General features: G+C 42.6%; 3 protein-coding genes across 6 annotated transcripts; 1 reads left to right on the top strand and 2 right to left on the bottom strand.

Annotated features, from left to right (window-relative positions):
- Positions 1-128: 128 nt before the first annotated feature.
- On the bottom strand, positions 129-13918 carry lonrf1 (LON peptidase N-terminal domain and ring finger 1). Of its 3 annotated transcripts, XM_060063092.1 has the most exons (14): positions 13381-13918; positions 12864-13204; positions 11999-12117; positions 11293-11415; positions 10334-10519; positions 9780-9912; positions 9201-9276; positions 8743-8857; positions 8269-8390; positions 7514-7672; positions 6866-7028; positions 5191-5340; positions 3754-3945; positions 129-2954 (listed from the first exon to the last, which is right to left on the bottom strand). In XM_060063092.1, the coding sequence occupies exons 2-13, from the start codon at positions 13156-13158 to the stop codon at positions 3796-3798; spliced, it is 1791 nt and encodes a 596-aa protein (XP_059919075.1). In that variant the 5' UTR covers positions 13159-13204; positions 13381-13918; the 3' UTR covers positions 129-2954; positions 3754-3795. The 3 variants fall into 3 exon arrangements, with proteins under 3 accessions (XP_059919075.1, XP_059919074.1, XP_059919076.1); XM_060063091.1 differs by having other exon boundaries at positions 1189-3945; positions 13381-13916; XM_060063093.1 differs by having other exon boundaries at positions 1189-3945; positions 10358-10519; positions 13381-13910.
- A 777-nt stretch (positions 13919-14695) lies between these two features.
- Positions 14696-16504, bottom strand: med7 (mediator complex subunit 7). Of its 2 annotated transcripts, none has more exons than XM_060063094.1 (2): positions 16351-16504; positions 14696-15727 (listed from the first exon to the last, which is right to left on the bottom strand). In XM_060063094.1, exon 2 carries the CDS (start codon positions 15716-15718, stop codon positions 14957-14959), a length of 762 nt encoding a protein of 253 aa, XP_059919077.1. In that variant the 5' UTR covers positions 15719-15727; positions 16351-16504; the 3' UTR covers positions 14696-14956. The 2 variants fall into 2 exon arrangements, with proteins under 2 accessions (XP_059919077.1, XP_059919078.1); XM_060063095.1 differs by having other exon boundaries at positions 16258-16485.
- Positions 16505-18643: 2139 nt separating this feature from the next.
- On the top strand, positions 18644-26743 carry itk (IL2 inducible T cell kinase). The gene is made up of 17 exons (XM_060063090.1): positions 18644-18864; positions 18982-19086; positions 19197-19278; positions 19722-19847; positions 20078-20127; positions 20278-20429; positions 20516-20581; positions 20668-20722; positions 21117-21196; positions 21596-21741; positions 22145-22219; positions 22761-22929; positions 23424-23640; positions 24166-24230; positions 24433-24551; positions 25305-25462; positions 26103-26743. The coding sequence occupies exons 1-17, from the start codon at positions 18727-18729 to the stop codon at positions 26157-26159; spliced, it is 1860 nt and encodes a 619-aa protein (XP_059919073.1). The 5' UTR covers positions 18644-18726; the 3' UTR covers positions 26160-26743.
- The last annotated feature ends 39 nt before the right edge of the window (positions 26744-26782 follow it).

The raw sequence follows: 26782 nt of genomic DNA, 5'->3' as shown, positions 1-26782 counted from the left end.
GCCATTTTTGAAGGTTATAGGTCCCAAATCTGTAGAGAATAATAAAGAAGAAAAAAATAATACAACTTAAGAATAGTTGAGCAGCACTCAATTAATTCTAAAAAATTCCTAAAAAATAAGATTCTCAATTATTATTATTTTTCTTTATTACATTCAAATTTTTGACATTGTACAGGGATAACAGATACAAGAAAAAGCATCAACAAAATGGACAAATAAACAATCACAAATATCCACCTTATTAATCATTGTCATCTTAAGAAGGCTAAATATGACGAACATAGCTCAGTGGCTCAGAATGGCTCAGTCACACAGACTAGTAAATGCTAGGGTTCCCCCTGTTGTGTCTGAATGCCTTTGACTCCCTGTTCACTGACATGTGTTGGGAGTCCAACTGACTTAACCAACAGACCGCCAGCACTTACACAAGAAATCCAACATGTGTTCCCAAGCTGGACTCAATCTATTCTTCACTTTATGCGCCTTTATTCCAAATACATTGATGTTTTTGCTTAGCACCTTTGATTAGTCTCACATACCTGACACCACACCAATTTGATGTTATTATATAGACGTTTGAAAGCTCGAAATTAGTAACACAAGTCGATAGGGGTTTGCTTGGCTCACATTACACGTTGGGAAAATTATTTAAAGTAAGTATTTGGAAAGGTATTAAAAAGTTTAAATTTAAATAATGGACATAAATGTTTCTACTTTTAATTAATCTTTGATTAAACTAGACACTTCAGTGGAAGAAACTCTTACTCTGCTTCACCGGACTGGACTACAATTACTTTTTACAAAAAGTGATTTTTGCATTATTTAAAAGGGTTTAACTAAGTGAGTGACAGATGGACAAGTCCATTGCAAAGCACAGAACAAGTACAAAAAGAAAGTAACGTGAAAATTGCTTTTCACTGTGCAAAAATAGAGTTATTCTGGAGAAGGATTGAAGTCACTTGTGCCATGAGAATGTGCGTTTTATGGGCCCAAAGATGAACCCTCCAAAGGCCTGTTCCCCTTCTTGAAGGGAGACCCCAAGTGAACCTGTGTTGACTATGTAAGAGCGTCAATCCCTTTTACGACTTGGGTTATATCCTTGCAATGGCAGCCAATGGTTACGTGACAAGTAATTCAAGTGGTTATATACGGTTGATAGAAGAGGGCTTCGGCTGTAATTGTTTAAAATAAAAGATGCGTTCCATGGCTTCTCCATTGATCAATGAATAAAAGCAATACCATGTCCATCGGCCAACTCTGATGTTGGCTTTGAACTAAGACAATAGTGAGGTTTGCCAATGTTGAGTATTTACGATGCGGCTCCGACTACTATTTTGAATTGGAGCTGCATGTACACGCACACGCACACACACACACTTTGAACCGAACACTGTTACATGATAATGCTCAAAAACAATATCATATAAATAGTTAGGTGAATATATGGCACATATATTGTAAAAAAAAAAGAAAAATGGGTTATCAAACACGAGTTGTTAGCCAGTCCCCACTGTTTTTCTTCAGACAGTGTTGGTTCACCACTCCATAGTTTAACCTAGCCAAAAGCTTGTCTAACACACTGCTTTAAGTAGCCGTATACAAGATAAATAATGAAAATAATCAAATAAGTAGCATGTCAATCTAAAGAAGCTCCCACCCACGTCTTTCAGCCGTCATTAGATTCAATTTGGTAGCCTAGATTTGGTCGACATAAAATATCAACCATACTAAGCATATGCGTACACATTGGGTGTACGTACATCATTCAGTGCCTTACAATTCAGAACATATAATAATTTAGCCATCTCCTTGTCTTCAACCTGTTGCAGCACATGCACTGGTTTTACACGATTCACCTCGGATAGGCTGATATATGGTTGTCTTTAAAAAATCATTTCACCCAGTTCAGGATCAGGCATTTATATGGGATAGCATGAAAAGGGTCTGAACTAGGAGAAAAAAAAAAACAGCCCTGGCATCTGGCCTAGACCGGCCCAGCCCAAGGTGGACCAGTCCAGGCCAAATGCCAGGCCTGTTTTTTTTTTTCTTCCTCTGCACATGTTTTTTGATGCACCCGCGAAGCGTGCCTGGAGGATCCTGCCCCCGGTTAAGTTCTTCAGCACTCGTGTCCCACTTTGCTAAAGTTTGCAAAAAACGTATCGCACAGTTTGGCAAATTTGGCAGCATCTGTCTGAAGGGTATGGTCTGTTTTTGGCCAGCAATTACCCACACCCCTCTCACGTATGGTCTTATATCCAGGGCTGCCAGGAAACCTTGGAGAGAGCTTTAGTTGCGGCAGGTTTTTTGGGGGCTACCGTTGGGGGTCGCAACGGCAAGCTGAAGGCATTTATGTTTTCATTTCTGTACTTGAAGTAAAACCTAATTATTTACAGCCGTTCCCACTAATCCTCACCCCGACCATAACAAAATGAACATAGAAATTAAGCAGTTTTTGGCCAAACAGAGGGATGAGCGACCTGGTGGATGATCAGCACTCGCCACTAGCCCTGGGACTTTTGGAGCCAGACTGAACCGGCCACGGTCCCACAGAACAGTGTTGGCTTTGCAGTTGGCGACCCTTGGGCCACTAAGATTTGAATCACTCCATGTGCTCTCGGACTCGGGAGATTCATGTTGATCGAAAATAAAACAAAATTTTAGAAATGTTCTGGTGATGGATTCATAAAAGTGATAAAAGTAGAATTTGACCAATATTTATTTCTTATACGTTTAATGACCTACTTACACCACTGTCAACCTTCCATGTCTTATGATAAGGACGAAATGCAACGGATCTGGTCCGCCTTATTTAGACGGCATCCAAAACGACTGTGGGCCGATGGGAGAACTAGGAAGGCTACGGCATGGCTGCGCTGCGACGGTGAGGCCGCGACCGAGCTCGGGCGATATGCTCCGTCTGCGTACGGCCATGATGTGACCTCGGCTGGTTCGGCCTGTAATGGTGTTAAGGGGCCGTGTGGACAGCGAAATACATTTAAAAAATGATACGTTTAAGTGCCCGGTATGCCCATTGGCCAGTCCAGCCCTGAGCGTGAATCATCATGAAAATATAAACACTTAATGTTCACAACAGGCACATTAGATAATCTTATTCATCAGGTTGTCATCAGGGGATGTGAACGTTTTTTATTTGATGACAAACTGTTAAAAGAAAAAGAAGGTGGGTAATAAGGGCAGGGTCCCTCATACTGCTCTGCAATTGGTCTGCATAAGAACTGTGTAATAGGGTGTAGTGTATTTGCCATCATATTATGGCTTTATAGAACAACGCCCCCTAGTGGCATTCCCAAACTATCAATTAAATGGAGCTGGTATCCATCAACATCCACTTTTTCCACCATGAATGCCAGATGAAACAAACATGTCTTTGGCCTATTTATCAATATCTAATTGTTCAGGGAAACTAAAATGGGCTGCTCTATTAGAAAAAAACAATAAGTAGTGTGTCCTGTGCCAAAATTATACATCAAACATTAAAATATATGTAGAGTAGCGTTTTGTATAATAATATCTCAACTAAACAAAATGATCAAGCTAATCTTAAACCTCAACTCACCACGTAAACAAACAAGTCCCTATATCCATGTTATTTTGCATGTGAAAGTCCACAAATAAAAGTATCTGTAGCCCAGCATTGCAACTGTGGTGCCTCTAGGTAGCGAAATGTATCGGTGTGAGCATGTCCAAAAGAGTAATGCTTAAAAAAAAAAAAAGGAAATTAGCATATTTAACCTGGCATCGTATAGCTCTCCGACCATGCGGCGGCGGGCCGAGCTAGCTCTGGGAGAAGTACTCAAGTGCGCGGCGCAGGTGTTCAAGACGGTCTTTGAGGGCGGGAAGGGACAGGATGGTGGTCTGGTAGGCAGAGTCCAGCTGGAGCACCGACAGAACCCACCAGCACCAGGCCGGCCCGTCTGAAGACGTCTGGGTGGAAGGAGAGGAACAGGAGACCTTTACATTTTTTCGTCGTTATTTTGTGATCCTGTACTTTCTGCTGTGAGTCTGTTACCCCCTTCCCGCCTTGGATAATTAACAATTACGCCTCGTTTCCACATACGTATGTTTTTCGTATCCGTGCTTCCGTAAATTTACGGAAGGAGTCGCTAGTGTTTTACGTACGGACATGAATTTATTTACGGACAAAAGATGGGGGAGCGTATGATAATGGCCGTTTTTAGGGGACCGGTACTTTGGAACATGAGGATCGACATATACAGAGATAAAAACAAAACCAACCAGGCTTGGAAAGAGATCGGCGAGGAGTGTGGCCTGCCAGGTCCTTACATGTTTTGTGAAAAACATAAAAAAAAATCATACGGTATCTCCGTAAAACGACGGCGAAAGTTACATTTTTTGAACGTATATTACGGACATACCGGACAGAAATTTTACGGAGGGGGAGGAGTCTCGGAGGAAAAACTGACATTACGGAGAATCACATAGGAATGAATGGACTTTCGGTCGGAGACGGTTGGATCGCATACGAGAATGTACGTATGTGGAAACGAGGCGTTACTTGCCAAAGGCGAAGTGAATAGCGGGGAATAGCCCCCGAGACCGAAGGTCAAGGAGGCTATTCCCCACCATTCACGGAGACTGAGGCGAATAATTGTTTTAGTATACATTCCAAAAGTAAACAAGATAACACTATTTTCCTAGATTTCTTTTTTTTATTAGCACAAAGCGGGACATTTAAAATCGGTCAAAAGAATATCCCGAGTTTGAGATCTCAATCATGGGATATTGCCAATTATCCCGAGATAGCGAACCAATCAAATTGCGCCATCTTATTCACGAGGTTCACGTGTAGCATATACTACTCAAGTATATATTACCTTGTCTTTTCTTATAAATCAAAGGACCTTTGAACAGCATCCGAGTCACGATTGCAACTGTACAACAATAATTTGTTTGTTTGTTATCCAGAGAGTTTTGGTATGTCCAAGACTTTTAGGGTTCTGAGAAGTTTACACATTCTCAAAAGTGCCACATTTTGACAAGATTTACAACTCGCATAACCACACTATAAAAGCCTTTACTAAGCTCTCATTCCTTCCGATGGAAGCACTCACTGACGCCTTATGGTACTTGTAATGTACCGATACTGGAAATAGTGAATTCTAAACACGTATCGTCTGTATGACCGTCCCTAGAGACTGGCTCCCTCACCTGGATGTTGTCCTCCTTCTCGGGCATGGCTCCGTACTGCGCGTTGATGCGCTCCCGGATGTGTTCGCCGATGCCCTGGTACCACTTCAGGGCCTCCTGGTACACGTCCTCATGGAGACCCTGCAGCAGATCCAGCTCGGGCCCTTCCACCTGGAGGTCAGGGGCAAAAAGGAGGAGAAGGTTAGTACGACAGTACGGGTTATCCTTGTCACAATTCTAGTACCGCCATTGTGTGGCATTGTGATGCAGACATGCAGCCGGCACCAAACGGAAAGAGGGGGTTATGGATATAGATCGAAAAAAGTCTGAAGAGTGTGCTTGGTTATGCAACAATCTTACATAACATTTGTTGCCTGATTAGGGATTGTATGCTTCGATTGTTCTCAGTCTCGCCTTTAAGTTCTTTGAATTAAACCATCTGATAAATGACCAGCTTGTGAATTCAAAAATCCTTTGGGTTTGCACACACAAGAGGATAGCCAGCGAACAGTGTCTTGTATGACTCAATGCTCTCTTCAAAAAGACATCTGCGAGTGTGTGTGTGTGTGTGTGTGTGTGTGTGTGTGTGTGTGTGTGTGTGTGTGTGTGTGTGTGTGTGTGTGTGTGTGTGTGTGTGTGTGTGTGTGTGTGTGTGTGTGTGTGTGTGTGTGTGTGTGTGTGTGTGTGTGTGCCCCAAAGTGATGGCTGCAGCCTTGCTAGAACACTTCCTTGCTAGCGCGTCCTATTGAGATGAGGCTAGAGTGCTGCCTAGTGTTTGTAGCGGTCAGAGTTTGGAACGACTTGCTAGTGTGGAAGCGCTTCCGCTTCTTAATATTGCTCCAGTGTTAAATATTTTAATTGTTGAAATTGTTATTGGCGACAGCAGTTTGTTTTAACACCACCTACTTACATATTAAAACAATGCAAAATATAGCCTATCATTACGTTACAAAAACGTTTGAAAGGAATCGCAGGTTCATTTTTTGAATTTACATGATTAATCTATAAAAAGCAATATGGCACAAAATATTTCTGAAGACTTGTGTAAAGCAATGTGTATTGCTTTTTTATACGCAATTTTTAAGTATCCCGCGCAGCGTGTGAACGCAAAGGATTGTGGGTATTTTGGCTCGTTGAGGATCCATCTATGCATTCTGGAAAAATCTCGGAATTCTCAAAAATAAAGGATGCAAAAATGGAGCAAACTTCCAAGTGTTCTCAACATTGGAACAGTGCTTGTCGGCGTTCTATGACGTAGCGTCCTTAAAAGGGCAGTCGTTGAGCATGCTTCCTTCACGTGTTACCTAATTACCAGCCGGTTATTATTAAGTGAGTAGAGATTTTTGATATAGGAGGGGGGGAGTGCAAAGAGATGTCAAGGCACTGGCAGTAGAAACTTGGTTTTATAATTTATCTCAAGTCAGCTCCTCTTTTCAAATTAATATACACAGATCAAAGGCAGCGAAAAAAGGAGTATGACCAATTTGTTAGGGTGCCACCAAATGAAGAAGTTACTGTGTGTGTGTGTGTGTGTGTGTGTGTGTGTGTGTGTGTGTGTGTGTGTGTGTGTGTGTGTGTGTGTGTGTGTGTGTGTGTGTGTGTGTGTGTGTGTGTGTGTGTGTGTGTGTGTGTGTGTGTGGAGCCCGCGTAGTGTGTGGCTTGTGAGAGCTAGATGGCGTACGAGTGCATTTCTGACCTTGATGTCCTCCAGGTACTCTATGTCGGCCGTCTGGTAGCCATCTCTCTGCCCCCTCTTCAGCACCCTGAAGCGGCTCATGCCCAGCGCGTCCACGAAGGAGCGACCGTCGGGGAGCATCTTCAGGGCATGGATCTCCAGGATGCAGCCGTAGTCCGCGAACCTGCAGCCGACACAGCAGGTGTTTGTACCTCACAAACACAGCGCATGTCCTCCCCCTGTCGGTTTGCACTAGCGTAACAACCTGACGGCGGTCAGTCAATGAGGCTGAAAATGTTTTACATCCACACACACATTTCACTGTGTTCATTACACGTCAACACTCCCCTCCTTTACACGTAACAGACAAATGTGACCTGCCAATCTAAACAAACCAATGCGAAAAACAACTATAATATAATCCACCAATATCTATAATGGAATCTATAATCTATCTCTAAACTGATAACTAAAAGGATAATATCCTTGACGGCTGTATATCTGTGAAGATTGTTATCTGCTATCTACATAATCGATCTAGAGACAGAGACAGAGACAGAGACAGAGACAGAGACAGAGACAGAGACAGAGACAGAGACAGACAGAGACAGACAGAGACAGACAGAGACAGAGACAGAGACAGAGACAGAGACAGAGAGACTCTCTTACCCCTTGCTGTGGTCATAGCTGCACATGCCAAACTTCTTGGTGCCCGTCTCCATGCAGCGGCGCATCATCAGCCGGTAGCGCGGCTCGAAGATGTGCAGCGGGCAGCGCACGCTGGGGTAGGCCACAGTGCACACGAAGATGGGGATGTCCTTGGTGAGACTGGAGCGCACGAGAGAGATGGAGAGGAGGACGGGGACAAAGGAGGAGGAGGAGGAGGAGAACAGAGTTATAAACAGGAGGCATTGCTATGGTGAATATTAATTTGTAAATGTAATTTGATTCTTGGACCTTTTTGGTTGTGTGGTCATTGTTGAATACGTTTACTTTGAGTCGCTTTGAATAAAGCGTCTGCTAAATTAATGTAATGAATTGTCATATTGAATACTTGTCAATACATTTCTATCACTATTGAATACACCTTTTATACAGAAGTAAATTCCCTTTGAGACCAATGATTATTTTATTCTATACTATAAAATCATGGGTGGATAAAATGCCCAATTTCAACTCATGCACAAATGGAAACAAATGCCCAGTGGAAGTTGTCCTCCGAACAAAGCTATGTTCACAGCTACCGGGAATGCACAAGTTTAGGGTGAGCCTTGTAGTTGATGTTGCGATGTTGCCTGATGACCATTTAACATCGACAAAACCACAACATTGCCACCTCTCTCTTACCTGTGAGAGCAAAGCCTCAATGTGTTCTGATGGGGACATGACATGTGTTTGTATCAAAGGTCGGGGAGGAGTCCTACTTGGAAAGTTCAGCCAGTTCTGCGTCGTCTATGCGTTTCCTCTCAGCCAGCTGGGAGGGGAAGAGGTGCGCCATGATGTCCTGGAGTAGCACCGTGCTGCTGAACTTCCTCTCCTCAAAATACTTCAAACATTGGGAACACACGGACAGGTATGAGCTCTTCTAATGGAGACTGGGATCTGAATAATAAGTGAAGCATTGATAGAATGATTTAAATTATGTATATTATATGAATGAGAATGGTGGGCCCCTCAAGAGGGACTTTTATGAAATTATTAATATATAGTAGACCTTTACATAAAAGCGGTGTGAAATAAATGTTTCACTGTCTTGAGCTTCATCTTCATTTTTAGGAGGTCTTCACTCACACCCCTTTTACATTTTGTGCTAATCTCATAATATACTGTATTGATTATACTGCATATGATATCGGAAGATGAAAAGAAGAACCAACGAGAGCATGAGGAGGGGTCACCTCTTGCAGGGGCTGCTTGCACAGAGGACAGCGGAGGTTGTGGTCCAGACTCCTCTTCACACAGTTCTTGCAGAAGGTGTGGCCGCAGGGGGTGGTGACTGGCTCGTGGAACAGCCTGAATGAAGTTAACCATGGTACAGACACAATTATCAAAATGCATGGACTGCTGAATAAGGAATAATGTACAGCGAGCCAGTCGGTATTAGGATTAGGAAAAAAGCAGGTTGATGCAGAAAAAATATATCTTGTTGATTTAGAAAATGATTTTATTGCTTCCACAACCAACCAAAAGTTGGAACTGCGTCCATAGCAACGCTCTGTTATTCCTAGCAGAAGACTGATATTCAGAAATAACAACAGACAGTAGAGTTACATAATTGACCAATCAGAAAAAAGCATTAACAAAAGCCACTTCTAACCACGCGAGTGTGATCAAGTGTGATCTCTGGTGAACCAACCTGATGCAGAGAGGACACTCAAAGTCGCTCACGGAGAGTACAGAAAAGCTCTTCTCTCGCCCTTTGCCACGACAACCTGCACGGACACAACCACAACACTGAGTTTGAATACACACACAACCCAAAAAATACAATAGCATAATAATGGGAATATTTCGTAATAGGAATTAAACATTGCTAGCGCGTATACTTAACGCCTATACTTAAACATTTTAGTTTAAGTATAGGATTTGTACTTACTTAATATAGTAAATACAAATTAAATTTGCAAATATATTATATATACACTTGACATACGTATACTGTCTGCATTTGAAGTGCAGTGTTATTAAGGCTAGATTTATTTGAGCCGAATAGTTATAGTGCGAGTCAATGTCACAATTGCTGAAATATATTGTGATAACATAAGATGCCCATAACAAAGCAAAACATCATGTAAGTAACTGATGATGATTATTCATAACTTTATTTGTGATCTCTGTTGTATTTGCTCGTTCTGCACGTTTGTCTTCCTTAGGATGAGGCATTGGGAGTGATTTTCCTGGTGTATGTTGGCATTTTCAGTTTGAGTGTTTTTACCTCTCCCCAGAGCATCGTCCTTCCTCACCATCATCAGGGTGTCATCGTCTTCATCAGGCTTTGGCAGGAAAGAGACAGCTTGGCAGAGGCTAAGACAGCACTCTGTACCGCTGTCGGCCATCACCCTGGAACCCTGAGAACACACAATTTCTGGAATAAGTTAAACCTTCGCTAACATCATCTCCTTTCACTGTGGTCATCATTAATGTTCAAAAGCAGATTCTTTAGATCCACAGACTTTGGAAAAATATGATCCTACTTTTCGGTTTTGCTTATTTTCGCCACAAAGTGTTTTTGTACTAGGTAGATGACCTTTGCCTTGTCGTAAGAAGTTCACTGTACAGAATGAGCCATTCAACTGCACAAAAAAACTTAAGGAAAATAACAACATTTGACCTTTGACTTTCCTGTGCCGTTGGAGGCTTGTCTGGACATTGATCAATAAAATGTTATTCTTTTAGGCATTTTCTTTTTTTTTTTTCAGAAGAAATGCCTTGTTCAGGACAAACGGGTCGTACCACTAGGACCCTGGGGTGCATGCATCATGTGCGCGCCACAACCCTCCTCATGCACCGTACCCGTCCCGTGGATCTCCTGTCGGTGCGCTGCCCGCGGTCGCCCGGCCCCCCGTCCAAGTTCAGGGACCCCTGGGAGCCTCCGGCTTCTTTCAGATACTCGGACAGAAAGGGCAGAACATGCTGCTGCTCTTCCGGCACCGTCACCCCCTCTGCCGTCAGTATCTGGGGGCGGAATGACATCATATAATTGATGAGCACTGCAAATAATCCATCCTGAAGGATCGTCCTGTTGTTTGTCACCCAGCCTTGAGGAAGCATCCTGTGCAGGATGAATGTGACAACCCAATCCAAGCATAACCATGTGAATGTTAAAATGGTAGGATGGTCTAAAATCAGGTGTCATGTTGTGAGCTGAGATAAGATACGTATATTTCTGAAAACAAGGACGTTTTTTAGAAATATGCCATCCAGAAATATGATCCAGAGATGGATTTTTCCAGTACTATGTGGACATAGTCTTCTTTTGTGGATCTTATTGCAAAATAATTGTGTCTCACTTTGTGGTAAATTGTGTTAAACCAGACGTTCAACGATAGCGTTGTTTTAATCGTGTCTAGATGTAACGTCTAGACCTCAAGGGTTGAATAACAAGTATGTTTGCATAACGCTATGGAACTCTTTTGCGGCCAAATGGAACTCCTTCCACCTCAGATGACCCGGCAATGAGCCCATCAGTGCATAGCTATGTAACATTACTTGTTTTCTCACTCTGATACTGGTCACACACACACACCCACAGGGACACACACACACACACACACACACACACACACACACACACACACACACACACACACACACACACACACACACACACACACACACACACACACTGAGAAACACACTCTTACAAATAGAACACACTTTTGCGAGAGTCTTTCCATTTTGAACGGACCATGTGGCGATCTCGGTTGGTTTGCAACATGGGTTCTCACCTTTCTAATCTGGCTCTTGGCGGGGCTAAAGTCAGCCCGGATCGTGAGGCAGTGGTGAAACTGGGCCAGAGCTTCAGTGTGACGGCCCATCTCCTGCAGTGTATTCCCTTTGAGCAGAAAGGCCTGGGGTATGTGGAAGAAAGCAGCATGAGACATAACAATTGATTTTGGAGATGAGTCATACATTCAATAAGAACCAAAATGAGGTCATATCTGTGTCGGTTAATGTTAAAACATAAATTCTAATTTATTTTAGTTGTAGTCGCTAGTTCCACTGACCTGAGGTTAGAACATAAGCATTTTGTATGACTTTAGCAAAACAAACAATTGTAAAGCTAGATCAAAAGCTGCGATACACACATAAAACAGGTTTGGATCAATTTATGCAACTCTGCGTCTCAGCTGGCAAATCATTAAGAGCAAATATTGAAGCATAACACTTTATTAAAAACAGTTAACCACATTATAGAAGCTCCGTTAGAGCAGCTCAGATTCAGTCAGTACAGGTCAGTACATGCACACCTTAGTTTGGTTAAGGCTGGATGCATTTACATTGACGCCATCATGATCAGTGTATTCAACAGAAGTTAGGTCAGTCAAAGAAATGACCCGCTTTTTACTTATGATTTGATTTGCACCATTTAGAACACTGGGGACAGACTTAATGCATACCAATCAATGCCATGATGTGGTAAAAGTCTCTCACCTCAATCCATTTAGGGTGGAGGGAGCAGAGATCACTCAGGTCACTGAGAGCATCCGAGTAGCGTTTCAGCCCTGAATGTGCTTCTGCTCTGTACAGCTTGAAAGACAGATCTTCTGGAGCTAAAGTATTAGCTCCAGAGGGTGCATGCATAAATTGCATGCACAGAGGAGGCAACGTTAATGTGAGCAGAGTGATTTTCAATGGTGTTTTGTAGGACACCCAACAATACGGTCACTGTGATAGCATGCCATACAAAAAAACCTGAGTTACCTATGTTATCAAGACAGAGAGGGAGAAGTGTAGAGGAATAAAAACATGAATGTAAGAAAACAACTGTTTGATCGCACACCTGAATCACTGTGCATTACCGCATCATCAGCAGGTCTATCTCTGCTATGTTTTCTTTGCACAACAAAGAACCCCCCCCCCCCCCAATGTAACAATTGTGTTGACATTTCGTTCTGTTTATTTTTCCTAAAATATATATTCATGCTTGCTCATAAGGAGAGGCTATCACAGGGACGAGTTAGTCATCAACAAAATCCAGATGCCATATTCAGCATCAGGAATTGGGTCAGCGTTACGTCTCCTCCCATTTGTCAACACCTGTCAATTATAGTTCATCCTGGGTTCTCCACGAGAGATCGCTGCCGTTGCTGTATCAGTAGTAGACTTTTTCAAATCCCAAGTCAAATTTCAACGTGTCTGCATTTAAAGAATCCAAGCAGTTGTTGTATGTGGCACCACAAGTGGTATGCAGTATTTGCTGTTGCATTACATGATTAGAGCAAGAACCACGCGTGACACATTAATTGAGCCATCATCCCGTGTGTTACACAACATTTACCTGGATGTGCTTCCTTACCTAAATACATAGCCTCGCCTGCGATCCTCAAAACCTCCGTGAAATCGTTGGCTCTAAGCTTCTCCTGAATGCTGCGCTTCATCCTCGTCTCTTGGGGGTAGCACTTTTCAACTACGCCGATCAACAACACGTTGTTTTTGGTGCTTTGTGTATCTCTTTGCTTCAGTCTCTCCTTGCATAAAGGGCATTTGGACGGGAGGTACCCGACGCATCTGCGACAAATCGAGTGGCCGCAGGACAGGGTCGCAGGTTCACACAGGATCAGCTCACACACCGGGCAGTCCAGCAGGTCCATGGCTCTGTTTTAGATCACTCAACAAAAGCCCCGCCGCTTATATGAACTAATGCATCAATGTGGGTTATAGGAAGGCAATGATTATTACAAAGTAGTAGTCGACTTCGACATTGCACCGAGTCAAAACAAGTTATTTAACATAACACAGATGCAACTCATTATTTATCTATCCCATTGTCTCCAGCCTTCCGTTTGAGATACGCAGCTATTTTGTTTACTAACCTCCACTCTTTAGGTCCTGGCGCCCGGAAACTGGCCTTTACCTTTTAGTCTAACTTTGGCTTTACTTGCAGATAAATGCATCAACGATATCCATTCCTGATCACACGGTGAGTCTCTGGTTATGTATACGTTACAGCTGCCTCCACTGAGCGGAGTATAAAAACCCGAGCCCTCCACCTCACCTCGTTGTTCTGATCCACATGCACTCCACAAAGCACAAATGACAAAATACAGCTTAAGATTTGCTCTGTTAAATGGAAAGTCTGTTTGTTTATAGTACGCTTGAAATCTACCGACAACCGCAGGACTAGGTTAGACACTCCGTAACCATTACGTTACGTAAATAAAGGTCATGTGACACTAGAGTAGACGCTCTGATTGGAGGAGGGCTCGGCGTACCACCCTGTTGTGAAACCAAAGAAGGCAAGTTTCATAACTTCTTGTCTGGCCCTTATATATGCTGCAAATGTCTGTTAACTACTGGCAAATGCAGAATAATGTGTGAATTAATAGCTGATTATATTGAAGATTAATATTATTTTTAAATTATCTAAAATTACTAAGTAGTCCTGCTGGCTTAGACATCCTAAAAAAAAGGATGAAAAAAAATCACCAAATACAAATATTTAAATGGTGATCAGTGTCCTTGACGCTTGGAAAAATAGCTCATAAGTAATAATTCCACAATTGTAGGTCACTAATATCAAAATCTGCTATGGGTTGAAATTATTGTGTAAACCTTTGTACCTGGTGTGTTAAAGTTTCTCTAAAGAAAGTTATTACGGGAATACATTTGTATATTTCAGCCATTTGTCTTGTTTAAATTGACAGGTCATGACTGCATACATTGTCTCATTGTTTGAATAGTCATTTGTCAAAGCATCATGTAATATGTCCTGTAATTCGAAAAACAACTAAACTGAACTGAGCATTATCTGGGAAAACACCTAATGTGTAGGTCTTACATTGCATTTGATTTATTAAAATGATCCATTGGCATTTTATGACAGTATTTAAAGCAGGCCAACCTTTGCAAACCATCAAGGATTCAATTAGATATTGCATTGTTTCATTCCATGCTATTGTAGTCTGATAGGTGCATTAGATCAAGTTGTATTGAAGTTTTACGTTACAGAACAAAACTATGTAGACCAGTCGACCTATGACGGGACTATGTGTACAGTTGCCAATGTAAATTAAATGACACTGTTATACAACCATCTACATTAGCTGGTTATATTTTAGGAGCACTTTTATATTATCTGATTGGGCTTGAACTGGAATGCCATCAATAAAAATCTGTTTAGCGTAAGTGTTCATTTACAAATGTACTTTTATTGGAGAGTTGCTGCCAGGACCTGGTACCACTTCACAGCCATAAAGAAATCTACTGAAATATCTCAAAATATTACAGTATGTTTTGGATGATAACTGGGTAACCTCTAATGTTATAAAAAGGAAAATACAGGAATAAAAACGGACAGGAAACAAATAATCCAAAGACTTAAATTCTATATACAGACGTCACCAAACAAAGAAAACAGCATTGCTCACACACAGCCAATCAACACAAGATTCAAGCAATCTCATCTATGATACTGCACATAGCAGCGTCTTTGTCCCACACTTTGTCCACCCTAGAGCCTGTCGTTCTCTTGTCAAGCTGACTAGCTGCCATAGAACTCGCCCCGGCCTCTTCTACGTCCATAGGTTCCGATGCAAGTCTGGGCGCCTGGCCCGAGCCACTGACTATGACGGCTCCAGACGCGTTCTTTGCTCCCTCACCTACCCCGTTTGGGCCCTCAATTTGGGGCAAGTCATCGGGCAGAGATGCCAGGCAACCCTGGATCATCTCCACCACCCTCTCAAGGTGTTTCTGGAACCGCTCGGCTGTCTCCAGCCGCTGCCTCTTCTGCACCTCCATCATCACTCTCAGAGTCTCCCTGGCCTGGTGTGGTCGGTACTCGTTGATGAGGTGGTGCATGTGAACAAACAGCAGCTTAATGTCCTCCAGCTTCTCCTCCCGCTTCAAGCTGCCGGGACTCTTGATGAGGATGTCAAGCAGGTCCAGGAAGTTCACCAGTATGGACATGTTGAGCTTCTTCAACTCCCGCTTGTGGTCAAACTGCATGGGGTGGAGCCGCTCGATGCCTTGGCTCTCCAAGGGCCGGATGATGAGGTCATCGCATTGGAACTGGTTGCCAAACATCATATAGCTGTCTCTGATGGGTGGAGGAGGTTTGGGGGCCAGACCTTTGCGAATGTTTTCATCCGTGTACTCCTTTATATACTGCACCGGTGGTGGGGGCAGGGCACTCACCTGCTGTGGTTCACCCATGATGGTGACCTAAAATAACAATATTGAAGATGTAACAGCAGTTTTGGTTAGGCATTTTTATATTTATATTCCACTTAGTATTTTGTCAAAATCAAGACATAGGCTTAGCAAGGGGTAGTTCCTTACTGAAACTTCATTTCATCATCGTTTGGGTCCTATTCAGAATATTATACTAGTCTAGTTCTCTTATATAAATTACTTAAGTTATAATGCAGTCATATTTCAAAACGTAAAACGTGTTATTGACTGAGGTCCAGACGACAGATGCTTCATTTGTGACCTTCTAGCCTAACGTTAACTCTACCTTAAAGAAAGAGCTCTAATGTGTTGCATAGCCGCTGGTTAGCATTAGCCGACTACTGTACTACATTTGTATAACACAAACCGTTTACCTACAGTGGCATCATATTTAAAAAATAAAAAGTAGTAAGATTAACGTTACTTGGATAACAATAAAATAAAATAACAGGAATCGACGTGATTTATTAGCATTGGCTAGGCAGCCCCAATGTATCATTAGCCAGTAAACCTTAGCTTACCTGGGGCTAAAGTTGGACCAATGAGCCACTTCTTAGATATACGCAATCGTTCTTCAGCGTATCAACACAAAATGAAACGAAAGTTCAACTCACCTATGAAACGAACCTCTAACCCTTAATTATAGGTTTAATTAACAGTATCCACGATTATGATCCAGCATTAGCAAGCTAACGCTGCCTGAACAACATATGTCTGACGGATCATCTTCTTCGTTAGTTCGTTGGCGGATTACAATCCAACGTCCATGGGGCATAGCGCCACCTACTAAACTACTGTGTAACACCGGATCTTTATAACTACGTATTCATGTACTTAATTTATGTTTATATATAGATAGATATTATGTTTAGAATAAGAATATATTTATGCATGTATATATATATATATACGGCCATTAAAGGTCAAATATATATAATATCCTATTTACTCTACCTCATTTATTGATAAAATGACATACTGATCCTCGGACTCCTCTCCTCACTCCCCAAATCTCCCTGACCATATTTCAAAATATTTAACCAAGCCTCTTAATAAACAGGTTCTATGTTTTATGCTACATTACACTGTGTACACCTACCATTATCCCTATTCCAAGCCAAGGATAAAGAACCATTTAAACTTGTCGGATCAACCCTTAATCTAGTTGTTTTAAATGATCTTCCCGCCTACTTTTACCTTTAATATTCCTAATTTAAACTGATCTTTGGATACGATAGAATCGCCTCCCTTTCCTATCTCTATGCCATCTACTATGCCATATCTCTAACCCTTTCCTTTTATCCATTCTCCTTTGCCATATGTTACCGAAAGGCTAACCATTTCCTTATTAAAACAATTTTGGAATCCATTCAGGAATATATATTCCAATTCCGACATTCTTGATTTCCTCTTTGGAACCATCCGTATAAATACCCGTATAGATGCACAAATTGGTCTTCATATATTAACTTGAGAAGCACCCCATCTCATTTATTTCCCGGTCTTTCTTCTACTATAAGTACTAATGTCTCAATGCTAAAAGGGGTAGATTGTGCAAAATTAATATCATTAAATCCATATCCTTCCACTTTCTTATCCAAAACCTGAGTTTTTCAATCATACATACTCCAAACAATAATTTATTCCTGACTTCGGCCTCCCACCCCCTCATCCTCAAAGACAATTGATTTCCTCTCAGGTCTTTGGGGGTTTCCCCTGTCCTTGCTCCTATCCATAGCCTTAAAGCTCTCCTTCAGTCTTAGGCCCAATCCCATTTCTACCCCTTACCCCTTCCCCTTACCCCCCCCCCCCCCCCCCCCTTGTTTTGAAGGGGTAAGGGGAAGGGGTAAGGGGAAGGAGAAGGGGAAGGGGAAGGCGTAAGGGGTAGGGGAAGAAAATGGGAAATGGGATTGGGCCTTAGTATAGTTGTTGAGAAGCTGCTCCATAAACAGTTCCATTCCATAATTCATATCACCTTCCCCCATCGATTTTTATATTCTTTATACATGAAATTACAATGTCAAATTTTCCTCAAACTATGTTCCCAGATATGTACGTACTTCTACTCTCCATAAACGATCCATGTAACTTTAACTTAAGATTACCTATATATTTTAATTCTTTGTAAAAAATCATATAGCATTACCTACCAACAGAACATTTAAACTCCCAATCCTAGGACCATTGCTCCTCCTCTGAATAGTCTTTTGAATAGTATCAATTACATTTGTATTATTCTGACCTCAAGGTCAAATTGCCCCATCATCTGCATACAAGATGACCTTATATACTGTATCTGACCAAGTCCATAAATGTTGTAATTCATTATGTAAAATAGGATTGCACTTCCCTGTGGAATACCATTCTGTATCAAAGCCTCATCGAACATTTCACCTTCAACCTTTACCTTGAACTAATCTGTTTGAAAATCTATGACCTAATTTATCCTTCCACTAATTCCCATCATTTACTGACCAATCAAGTGATTATTACTATAAATTGAACATTGTCTGTTGCCTGTAATACTGTCCCCTTATTGTTACAAGACGTTTTATCGCATTCATTGCCTTTCTTTGAAGGTATATATGACTTCTTATTATGACGGTAACCGGTAACGGGGTGTGTGAGTGTGTGTGTGTGTGTGTGTGTGTGTGTGTGTGTGTGTGTGTGTGTGTGTGTGTGTGTGTGTGTGTGTGTGTGTGTGTGTGTGTGAATGTGTGTGTGTGTGTGTATGTTAGTGTGGGATTGTGTGTGTTTGTGTGTGCGTGTGTGTGTGTGATTGTGTTTATGTGTGAGAATGTACGTGTCTGAACCCGTGCAAGTGGGGTTGAGTGTTTACTGCATCTCCAGGATGTGGTTTTGAGAATGTATGCCGGAAACACAGCATTTATCATTGATATCACTGTTGTTGCTTTCTCCTTCTCAGTCCCTGTTTCTAACCTGCCCTATGTGTTCTCTTTTCCTTTTTGTTTGTAAAATACCACTTTACAATGGATGCCACGCTTATTTTAAAAGGGACCATGATCAAAAAGTCCCAGCAAAGGAGAAGGACATCTCCATGCAACTATAAGGAGAGATTGTTTATCTTAGACACTCGGTCCTTGAGCTATTTGGAACGGCGTCCTGGGGTATGTATGCATTCATACATTTTGCTTTATAGTTGATCTCTGTTCAAACTGGATTTCATTGGATCTCTGCTTCAAAAAGACCATGCCTGTGATAAAAGTTACTTTTTATTGTTTTAGAAAAAGCCTATTCTGAAAGGTTGTATTCAGCTGTCGAATATAAGGTGTGCAGAGATTGTATGCAGCAGTATTCCTATACCATGCAGCAATAAGTATCCCTTTCAGGTAAGTTAGCCCCATTAAAATTTTGCAGAAAACCACAAAATCTGCATGTGTTTATGTAACACGCAGACAAAAACAAACATGATCGGGTTGTGATCCTTACGTCTCCACAGGTCTTCCATGACAATCTACACCTCTACATTTTTGCTCCAGACAACTACTGTCGCCAGAGATGGGTCAGGGCCCTCAAAGAGGGTAAGCAGCGCTTGAGCTTCAGGGATAATTTTGGGGGCATCCGTGGCATACTGGTTAAGGAGTTTGACCGGTAACCGGAGGGTGGCCAGTTCGAATCCCGAGCCTTCACGGATGTGGTGCCCTTGAGCAAGGCACCTGAAACCCCCACCTGCTCCCCAGGCGCTGCACCGCGGCAGCCCGCTGCTCCGGTGGTGCCGGTGTGCCCCCACGTGTGTGCCTCCATTTGTGTGTGGACCTCTGTGTGTGTATGTGTTCAGCGGCTCCCCGGATGGGTCAAAAGCAGAGAAGAATTTCCCCCTAAAAGGGATGAATAAAGTATAACAAAACAAAGAAACAAAATAAGATCGAAGCTAGACATGCTCAAACAATGACATCTCATGCTGCTCTACTGTGCCGTGGCACTCCACTCCACTCCACTCAATTCTCTTTGTTCCCTGATGTAGAGATAAGACTTAATAACTTGGTTGTAAAATACCATCCAAATTTCTGGATGTACGGGAGATGGCAATGCTGCCATCAGACAGAGAAACTGGCCGCAGGGTGCAAGGAGTACAGTCCAGAGCCTAATGGTTTGTATTTAGAATTGTACTCGTTTTTTTTTTACAGTTTTTTTACCAGCTCTAGCTTTGATGGAGACAGTACTTTGAAATCAGTAATATGTTAAATGCTATTCTCTATTGTATATTAATAGCTATTTATTTTGCTGTTGCCATAGTGAATTGCCTCTTAAACCCTGGTGGTCAATATTACAAGGATATTCAACCAACAAAGTCTGATTCGGTCTCATGTGACTCTACAGGTACAAAGCTTCTTCCTGAGGTACCGGAATCCAAAAATACAGATCGTCTGGTACGCACAGTATTTCTGAACCAATTTCCATCTAAAATGTACTTTTCCTTTGTTATCAAATGTACTCAAAATACATTTTCTTTCCTTTCTTTCTTTCCTTTTCCTCCCTTCCTCCCTCCCTCTCTTTCTGTTCCCATCCCTCCCTTGAAGGGGTCTCCTGACAACGAAGGAGAGGGGCTCGTCGTGGCGCTCCAGGACTACACCCCTCAAGGACACAGTGACTTGCCTCTTAAGGCAGACCAGGAGTACACCATGATCGACAGCTCACACCCCGAATGGTGGATCATACAAGATAACATGGGGTAACCACTGAAAAAACAAAATCTCCATGTCCCTCCATTCGAAGCCCATCTTAACTCAGTGTGTTGTTTTCCCTGTCTCCGATAAGGCATAAAGGCTTTGTTCCCTGCACCTACATTGCTGAAAAGTCTGGCAGAAACTTTGACAGATTTGAGTGAGTTGAAGGACTTTCATTTCATTCATCCCTCAAACTAAATGGGAGAAATGAATTTACTTTAACCTGAGCCTTTTTATTCCTAGCTGGTACAACAAAGACGTGACCCGAGTGCAGGCAGAGGAGCTCCTGATGACCGAGGTAAAATAAGTGTGAATTTCCAGGTTGGCCCACTGAGCCAAATAGACTGTGCCACATTCATTGTGAAGTGAGAAAGCTTTGACGTAAATTGTCACCTGCCATGCAAGTGTGGCCTCTTTTGCACAATGTACCCAAGACACTCGTCAAAAGGCGCAACAGAACCACCATGTTGGCAATGTCAAACTTCCTGCCATTAGATCTTTTTTGGTATGGCATCTCAAATTCCAATATCAGTTGGTAATGTACGCAATTGCCTTCTTCATTTTTGTTTTTTTCTTCGTCAGTAAGTTGATTGCCAATCGATGGCCAATCGGTCAATGACAATAACTGTTGCTCGCTGCTGCAGTTATGTTTTAAATTAAAACTCACTCCATTGGCTGAATTTGTTGTTAAGGGGAGAGAAGGAGGTTTCATGGTGCGGGACTCCCGACACGCAGGCTTCTACACCGTTTCAGTTTTCACCAAAGCAGCCAGGTAATCACACATTACTGCCAATCATCACCAGACCTTTAATGATCTGTGCCCTATGAAATTGTGTTTTAAATAACGTGCATACTTATCTAACCAAGGTATACATAGTTTCTCTGGCCTTTTGAAAGACACAATGTACTCTATTAACCCCATATGTGGGTGTAATTGCAGAAGAACAGGGGTGCTATTTTAAATGAACAATATTTATTGGGTTAAGCAGTAGATTCAAATTCAAAGTATACATTTTTGTATCCAGCCTGTAATTATTGTAAAATGTCATGTGTACTTCACATTTAGATTGAATAAAAATGACTTGCTATAATTTATTATTGCACTTATTCTTGAACAAATAATACAACAAAAGTGTGTTTTTCTCATTTTTGTTTGCATGTTGGCCTTCAGCTCTAATGGATTGAAGAATCCCAGAGTGAAACACTATCAGATTAAAGTGATTGTGGCAGGAGGAGAGCAAAGTTTCTACTTGGCGGAGAAGCACCTATTCAACAACATTCCCCAGCTCATCACTTACCACAAACTAAACGCTGCAGGTACGACCGTTTAGTTAATTTCAACTACTACTTCTATTAAGAATAGTTGTTGAATACTTTAAAATTCATTTCCTGTTGTATTGGTGTTAAACAAGCGTTTCCTGTGTAGTATTACCTATCTGCAAAGCAATTACTGTATCAATGTGAATTTTGTTTGTGGCTTTATTCTGAAGATATTTTGTGTGTGTGTGTGTGTGTGTGTGTGTGTGTGTGTGTGTGTGTGTGTGTGTGTGTGTGTGTGTGTGTGTGTGTGTGTGTGTGTGTGTGTGTGTGTGTGTGTGTGTGTGTGTGTGTGTGTGTGCGTGTGTGTGCGTGTGTGTGTGTGTGTGTGCATGTATTTGTATGCGTGCATATGTATGCGCTGTACGATGGAAATACGTGGCTTTTGGAACACTTATCACAGGTCTCATCACACGTCTAAGAAGGCCAATCTCCCATAACAGTATATCAACCAACAGCTCTTTCAATCACAACGAAGGTCAGAGATTTATCTAAGAAATGCTAACCAACTCCTTTTTATTATATGACAAGTGTTGTGATGTGTCGTGATGCACCACAAATAATTGTAACATACAATCATTTAAAATGTTCGAAAATAACAGCTTTGAAAATAATGATTATACTTCCATGTAGTTGGATTGCACAATCCCCGGAAGGATAGCAACGGAGCAGACAGTCACATCATATTTGGATGTGATCTGAACCAAGTGTTTTGAAACAACTGCACGCGAAAGCATGCAGTTGATCTGCTGCAGAAAGCATCTAGACGTATGCTTAAGAAAGAGAGGGAGTGAGAATGATAAAGCCATCCAACCTTACCGTTTAGTTTAGCTTTATCAGTAGGTGATGTGTAACCATGGACCATAACTTATGCAACAACAACAACAACTATAAAAACAAACAACCACTAAAAACTGATCCTGACAACGACCGACAATCTGAACCCAGTCGGACTCATTGATTCATTGAGCGCCCGATCCGGGAGTGCAGTCGCTCATACTTTCTCCCTGGCAATGCAGCCCGATGGGAGGTGGACCCCGAGGAGCTGGTCCTGGGGGAGGAGCTGGGCAGCGGTCAGTTTGGCATGGTGCTGGAGGCCAGGTGGCGAGAGAAGAGGGTGGCAGTGAAGATGGTGAAGGAGGAAGCCATGTCGGAGGACGAGTTCATTGAAGAAGCCCAGGTTTTGACGTAAGAAGACCGTGCGATCGTAGTTCTTGTTGGTTCACTTTAGCACTGCAGCCTTGTGGGTGTGTGTGAGTTAACTTCAATCTCTCCGGTTATATTTTGTGTTCTTTAAACCTGGTCGTCCTTACAATGATGTTTGTTGCTCGAGTATTGATTATATGTGTGTATTTGTCTGTGTGTGTGTTTCTGGATTTGTCTCTGTGTGTGTGTGTGTGTGTGTGTGTGTGTGTGTGTGTGTGTGTGTGTGTGTGTGTGTGTGTGTGTGTGCGCGCACACGCAGGGGAGTATGTGTATGTGTATGTTTGTGCGTTTGTGCATGTGTGTTTGTGTGTATGTATGGGTACTTGTGTGTGTGTGTGTGTGTGTGTGTGTGTGTGTGTGTGTGTGTGTGTGTGTGTGTGTGTGTGTGTGTGTGTGTGTGTGTGTGTGTGTGTGTGTGTGTGTGTGTGTGTGCGCGCGCGCGTGCATCTAACGTGCATGGGTGTGTGTGTTAACAGGAAGCTGTCCCACTGTAAGCTGGTGAAGTTGTATGGGGTGTGCTCCCAGCGCAACCCGCCGTGTCTGGTGCTGGAGCTGATGGAGAACGGCTGCCTCTCAGACTACCTGAGGGCCAGGAAAGGTCAACTCTCCCCGGCCACCCTGCTGGTGATGTGTCTGGACGTCAGCGAGGCAATGGCCTACCTGGAGAGTTTAAAGATCATCCACAGAGATCTGGTAAACCAAAAAGATAATTAAAAGGACCCCGCTTAACTACTAGGCAGGTGTGGTGTGAATGAGTCCTTTCAGCTCCTGTGGTGACATTCCACGTGGGAGTGTCCACCCACTTATGATGGATAGCTCAGCCTGCCAGTTGGTACAGTCCATCTATCTATGACACATCTTGGTGACAGTGTAGATTTGATTTTGGCTCGCAAAATGGCTTGTTATCTTACATCGCACATGTGGTAGTGGTGGTAAAGTAGAGGGGCTTTAAAGATGCTATCAGTAAGATCTAAGAGCTACACTTTGAGGTTTTCTACAAATACCATAGCCATCAACCTTCATTGAGTGAATGAAATGCTCTGTGCGAATATTTGATCTGTGCCTGCCTGGGAATAGGACGATTTACATTATAGACATCAATCCCATTCACACACAATCACAAAATAGATCTAACTTACCCCGGCTTTGAGAACAATATAGCTGTCATGGTTGCCATGGTTGTTGATTTGTAGTACGCCGCGTTCTTCTCCTCTGTAGGCCGCCAGGAATTGCCTGGTTTCAAAGAACAACGAGGTCAAGGTGTCCGACTTCGGCATGGCTAGGTGGGCTCCTCAAAGCAGACAGTCACCAACAATAGTGTGTTTCGTATGTGATATTCCTCAAAATGATCCTTCATTTATTTGTGTGTGTGTGTGTGTGTGTGTGTGTGTGTGTGTGTGTGTGTGTGTGTGTGTGTGTGTGTGTGTGTGTGTGTGTGTGTGTGTGTGTGTGTGTGTGTGTGTGTGTGTGTGTGTGTGTTAACAGGTATGTTCCGGATGACCTGTATACTTGCTCAATGGGCTCCAAGTTCTCCATTAAGTGGTCGGCACCGGAAGTCATCAAGTACTCCAAGTTCAGCAGCAAGTCAGATATCTGGTCCTTTGGTACGACCGTCTATCTATCTTACATTGCATTTTCTAAAATGCTTTTTTAACTCTGCCTTTTCTTTCTATATATCTTAAATCGCATATGTCTTATTTTATCTATTATTTGTCTGTCTGTCTGTCTGTCTGTCTGTCTGTCTGTCTGTCTGTCTGTCTGTCTGTCTGTCTGTCTGTCTGTCTGTCTGTCTGTCTGTCTGTCTGTCTGTCTGTCTGTCTGTCCGTCCGTCCGTCCGTCCGTCCGTCCGTCCGTCCGTCCGTCCGTCCGTCCGTCCGTCCGTCCGTCCGTCCGTCCGTCCGTCCGTCCGTCCGTCCGTCCGTCCGTCCGTCCGTCCGTCCGTCCGTCCGTCCGTCCGTCCGTCCGTCCGTCCGTCCGTCCGTCCGTCCGTCCGTCCGTCCGTCCGTCCGTCCGTCCGTCCGTCCGTCCGTCCATCTGTCCGTCTATATATGTGTCAATATATTTATTTATGTATCTGTTTATCTACTTAAAATGTCTGCCTGCGTGCCTGTTTGTCCATCTATCTGTCTGTCGGCCCGTCCATCTGTAATTCTGTCTGTGTGTCCGTCCGTCTATCCGTCTGTGCCTTCGTCCATCTGTTTGTGCATCCCTCAATCAGACCATGCATCTGTCTGTGTGTCTGTCCATCCACCTGGCTTTTCCCTCCATCCATCCATCCATCTGGCTGTCGGTCAGTCAGTCCAATCGACCCGCCTGGGAATCGGCCCATCCATCTGTCCGTGTCTCCGTCCCCGTAGGTGTGCTGATGTGGGAGGTGTTCAGCGAGGGCCGCATGCCGTATGAGCACAACAGCAACACTGAGGTGGTGGAGGCCCTGGCCACGGGCCTGAGGTTACTGCGGCCCCGTCTGGCCCCTGACGCGCTCTACCTGCTGATGGAGGGCTGCTGGCGGCAGGTAGGGAAGACGCTAGACATTTGACCCATTTAGCCCAAGCTGCATTTTTACATCCTTAGCCTAAAAACGCATAATTGCGCATTTCATACTTTGGCAAAATTGCAATATCTAACTTAACTCTACTCCCCTAGGCCTGCTGGTTCACTGTGCCTCATTTGGCTGTATCCTCAGTCAACCAGAGTGTTTTTTTTACATCCCATAATCACTATCGGCCAAAGTCATCAATCTGACCGAGGCATTTTTAACACTAAATACGAGATGAACCTTAAAATATGACTTAGGCGAGTTGTCAATAATGAGCAGGGAAGAGTTATGGATGAGTACACGTTGACTACAGACATTGGATGTTGAACCCAGGAATTTTAGGCTGGGAATCACCCAAGCCGTTAGACTTGTCTGCCCTATGTAGAACATCTATGCCATTGGGTGGGACACCTTTTCCAAAGTGCTTTAAAGTACTACAGATGCATGTAGTCAGATGATCAAACATCCAACCGTGGCAGTGTTGATACAAATTGAGCGAGACTGGACAACATTGAGATAGACGGGACAATGTGAGAGAACACAAAAATACCTGATAATAAAGTTGAGTGATTTTCAGATATAGTAAATAGATTTTTGTGTGCCTTCTCATTTGCAGAAACCAGGAGATCGTCCATCCTTTGCTGTCCTGATGCATGAGTTGGCCTCTGTCTGAAACCTCAAAGAAATTATTTATGATGCATTTGTTATCATATACTGGACAAAAAATGTATGGTTCTTTATTTAAGTTATTTATTGATTTATTTACGTGTTTGGTTGAATGCGATTTTAAATATGAACAAATAATTACTTTGTAGTAGGGTCATGATGATATCTTGATACTAAGCTATAAATATTCTGCCAATTATATATTGTTTGACCCCTAGAGGGCACACACAAACACCTTCGAATGCTCAATTACTGCTCATCTTTGGCATAAACGTGGTAGTCTAAATTCAGCGTCTCAAATTGCTGTCGCTTTCATTTTTTTTACCCATTGATGATAGTTCCACTACTATATGAATGCAAATATGGATTCATTTTTATTTTATTTATGAAATACACACTTAGGAACATACAGTTAATAAATTATGAATGAAAACGTTGATGGGTGTTTGTTAAAGAAGTAGGCTCCATCGCTAGGTGTTTTTTAAGAACAATCTACGATTTGAAATAGCCCTAAAAAATAAGTGATACAACGATTAGAAATGTTTTTGGCAAAAACGTTTAAGTGATTAAACGGAATACTCGAACAATGTATTTGATTGTTTATCAAATGCAAATGCACTCTGTTCATCC

Source organism: Gadus macrocephalus, chromosome 10 (genome assembly GCF_031168955.1).
Source record: "Gadus macrocephalus chromosome 10, ASM3116895v1".
NCBI lineage: Eukaryota > Metazoa > Chordata > Actinopteri > Gadiformes > Gadidae > Gadus > Gadus macrocephalus.
Note: the sequence above shows the minus strand (reverse complement) of the source record. Positions and strands in the feature narration are given on the sequence as shown.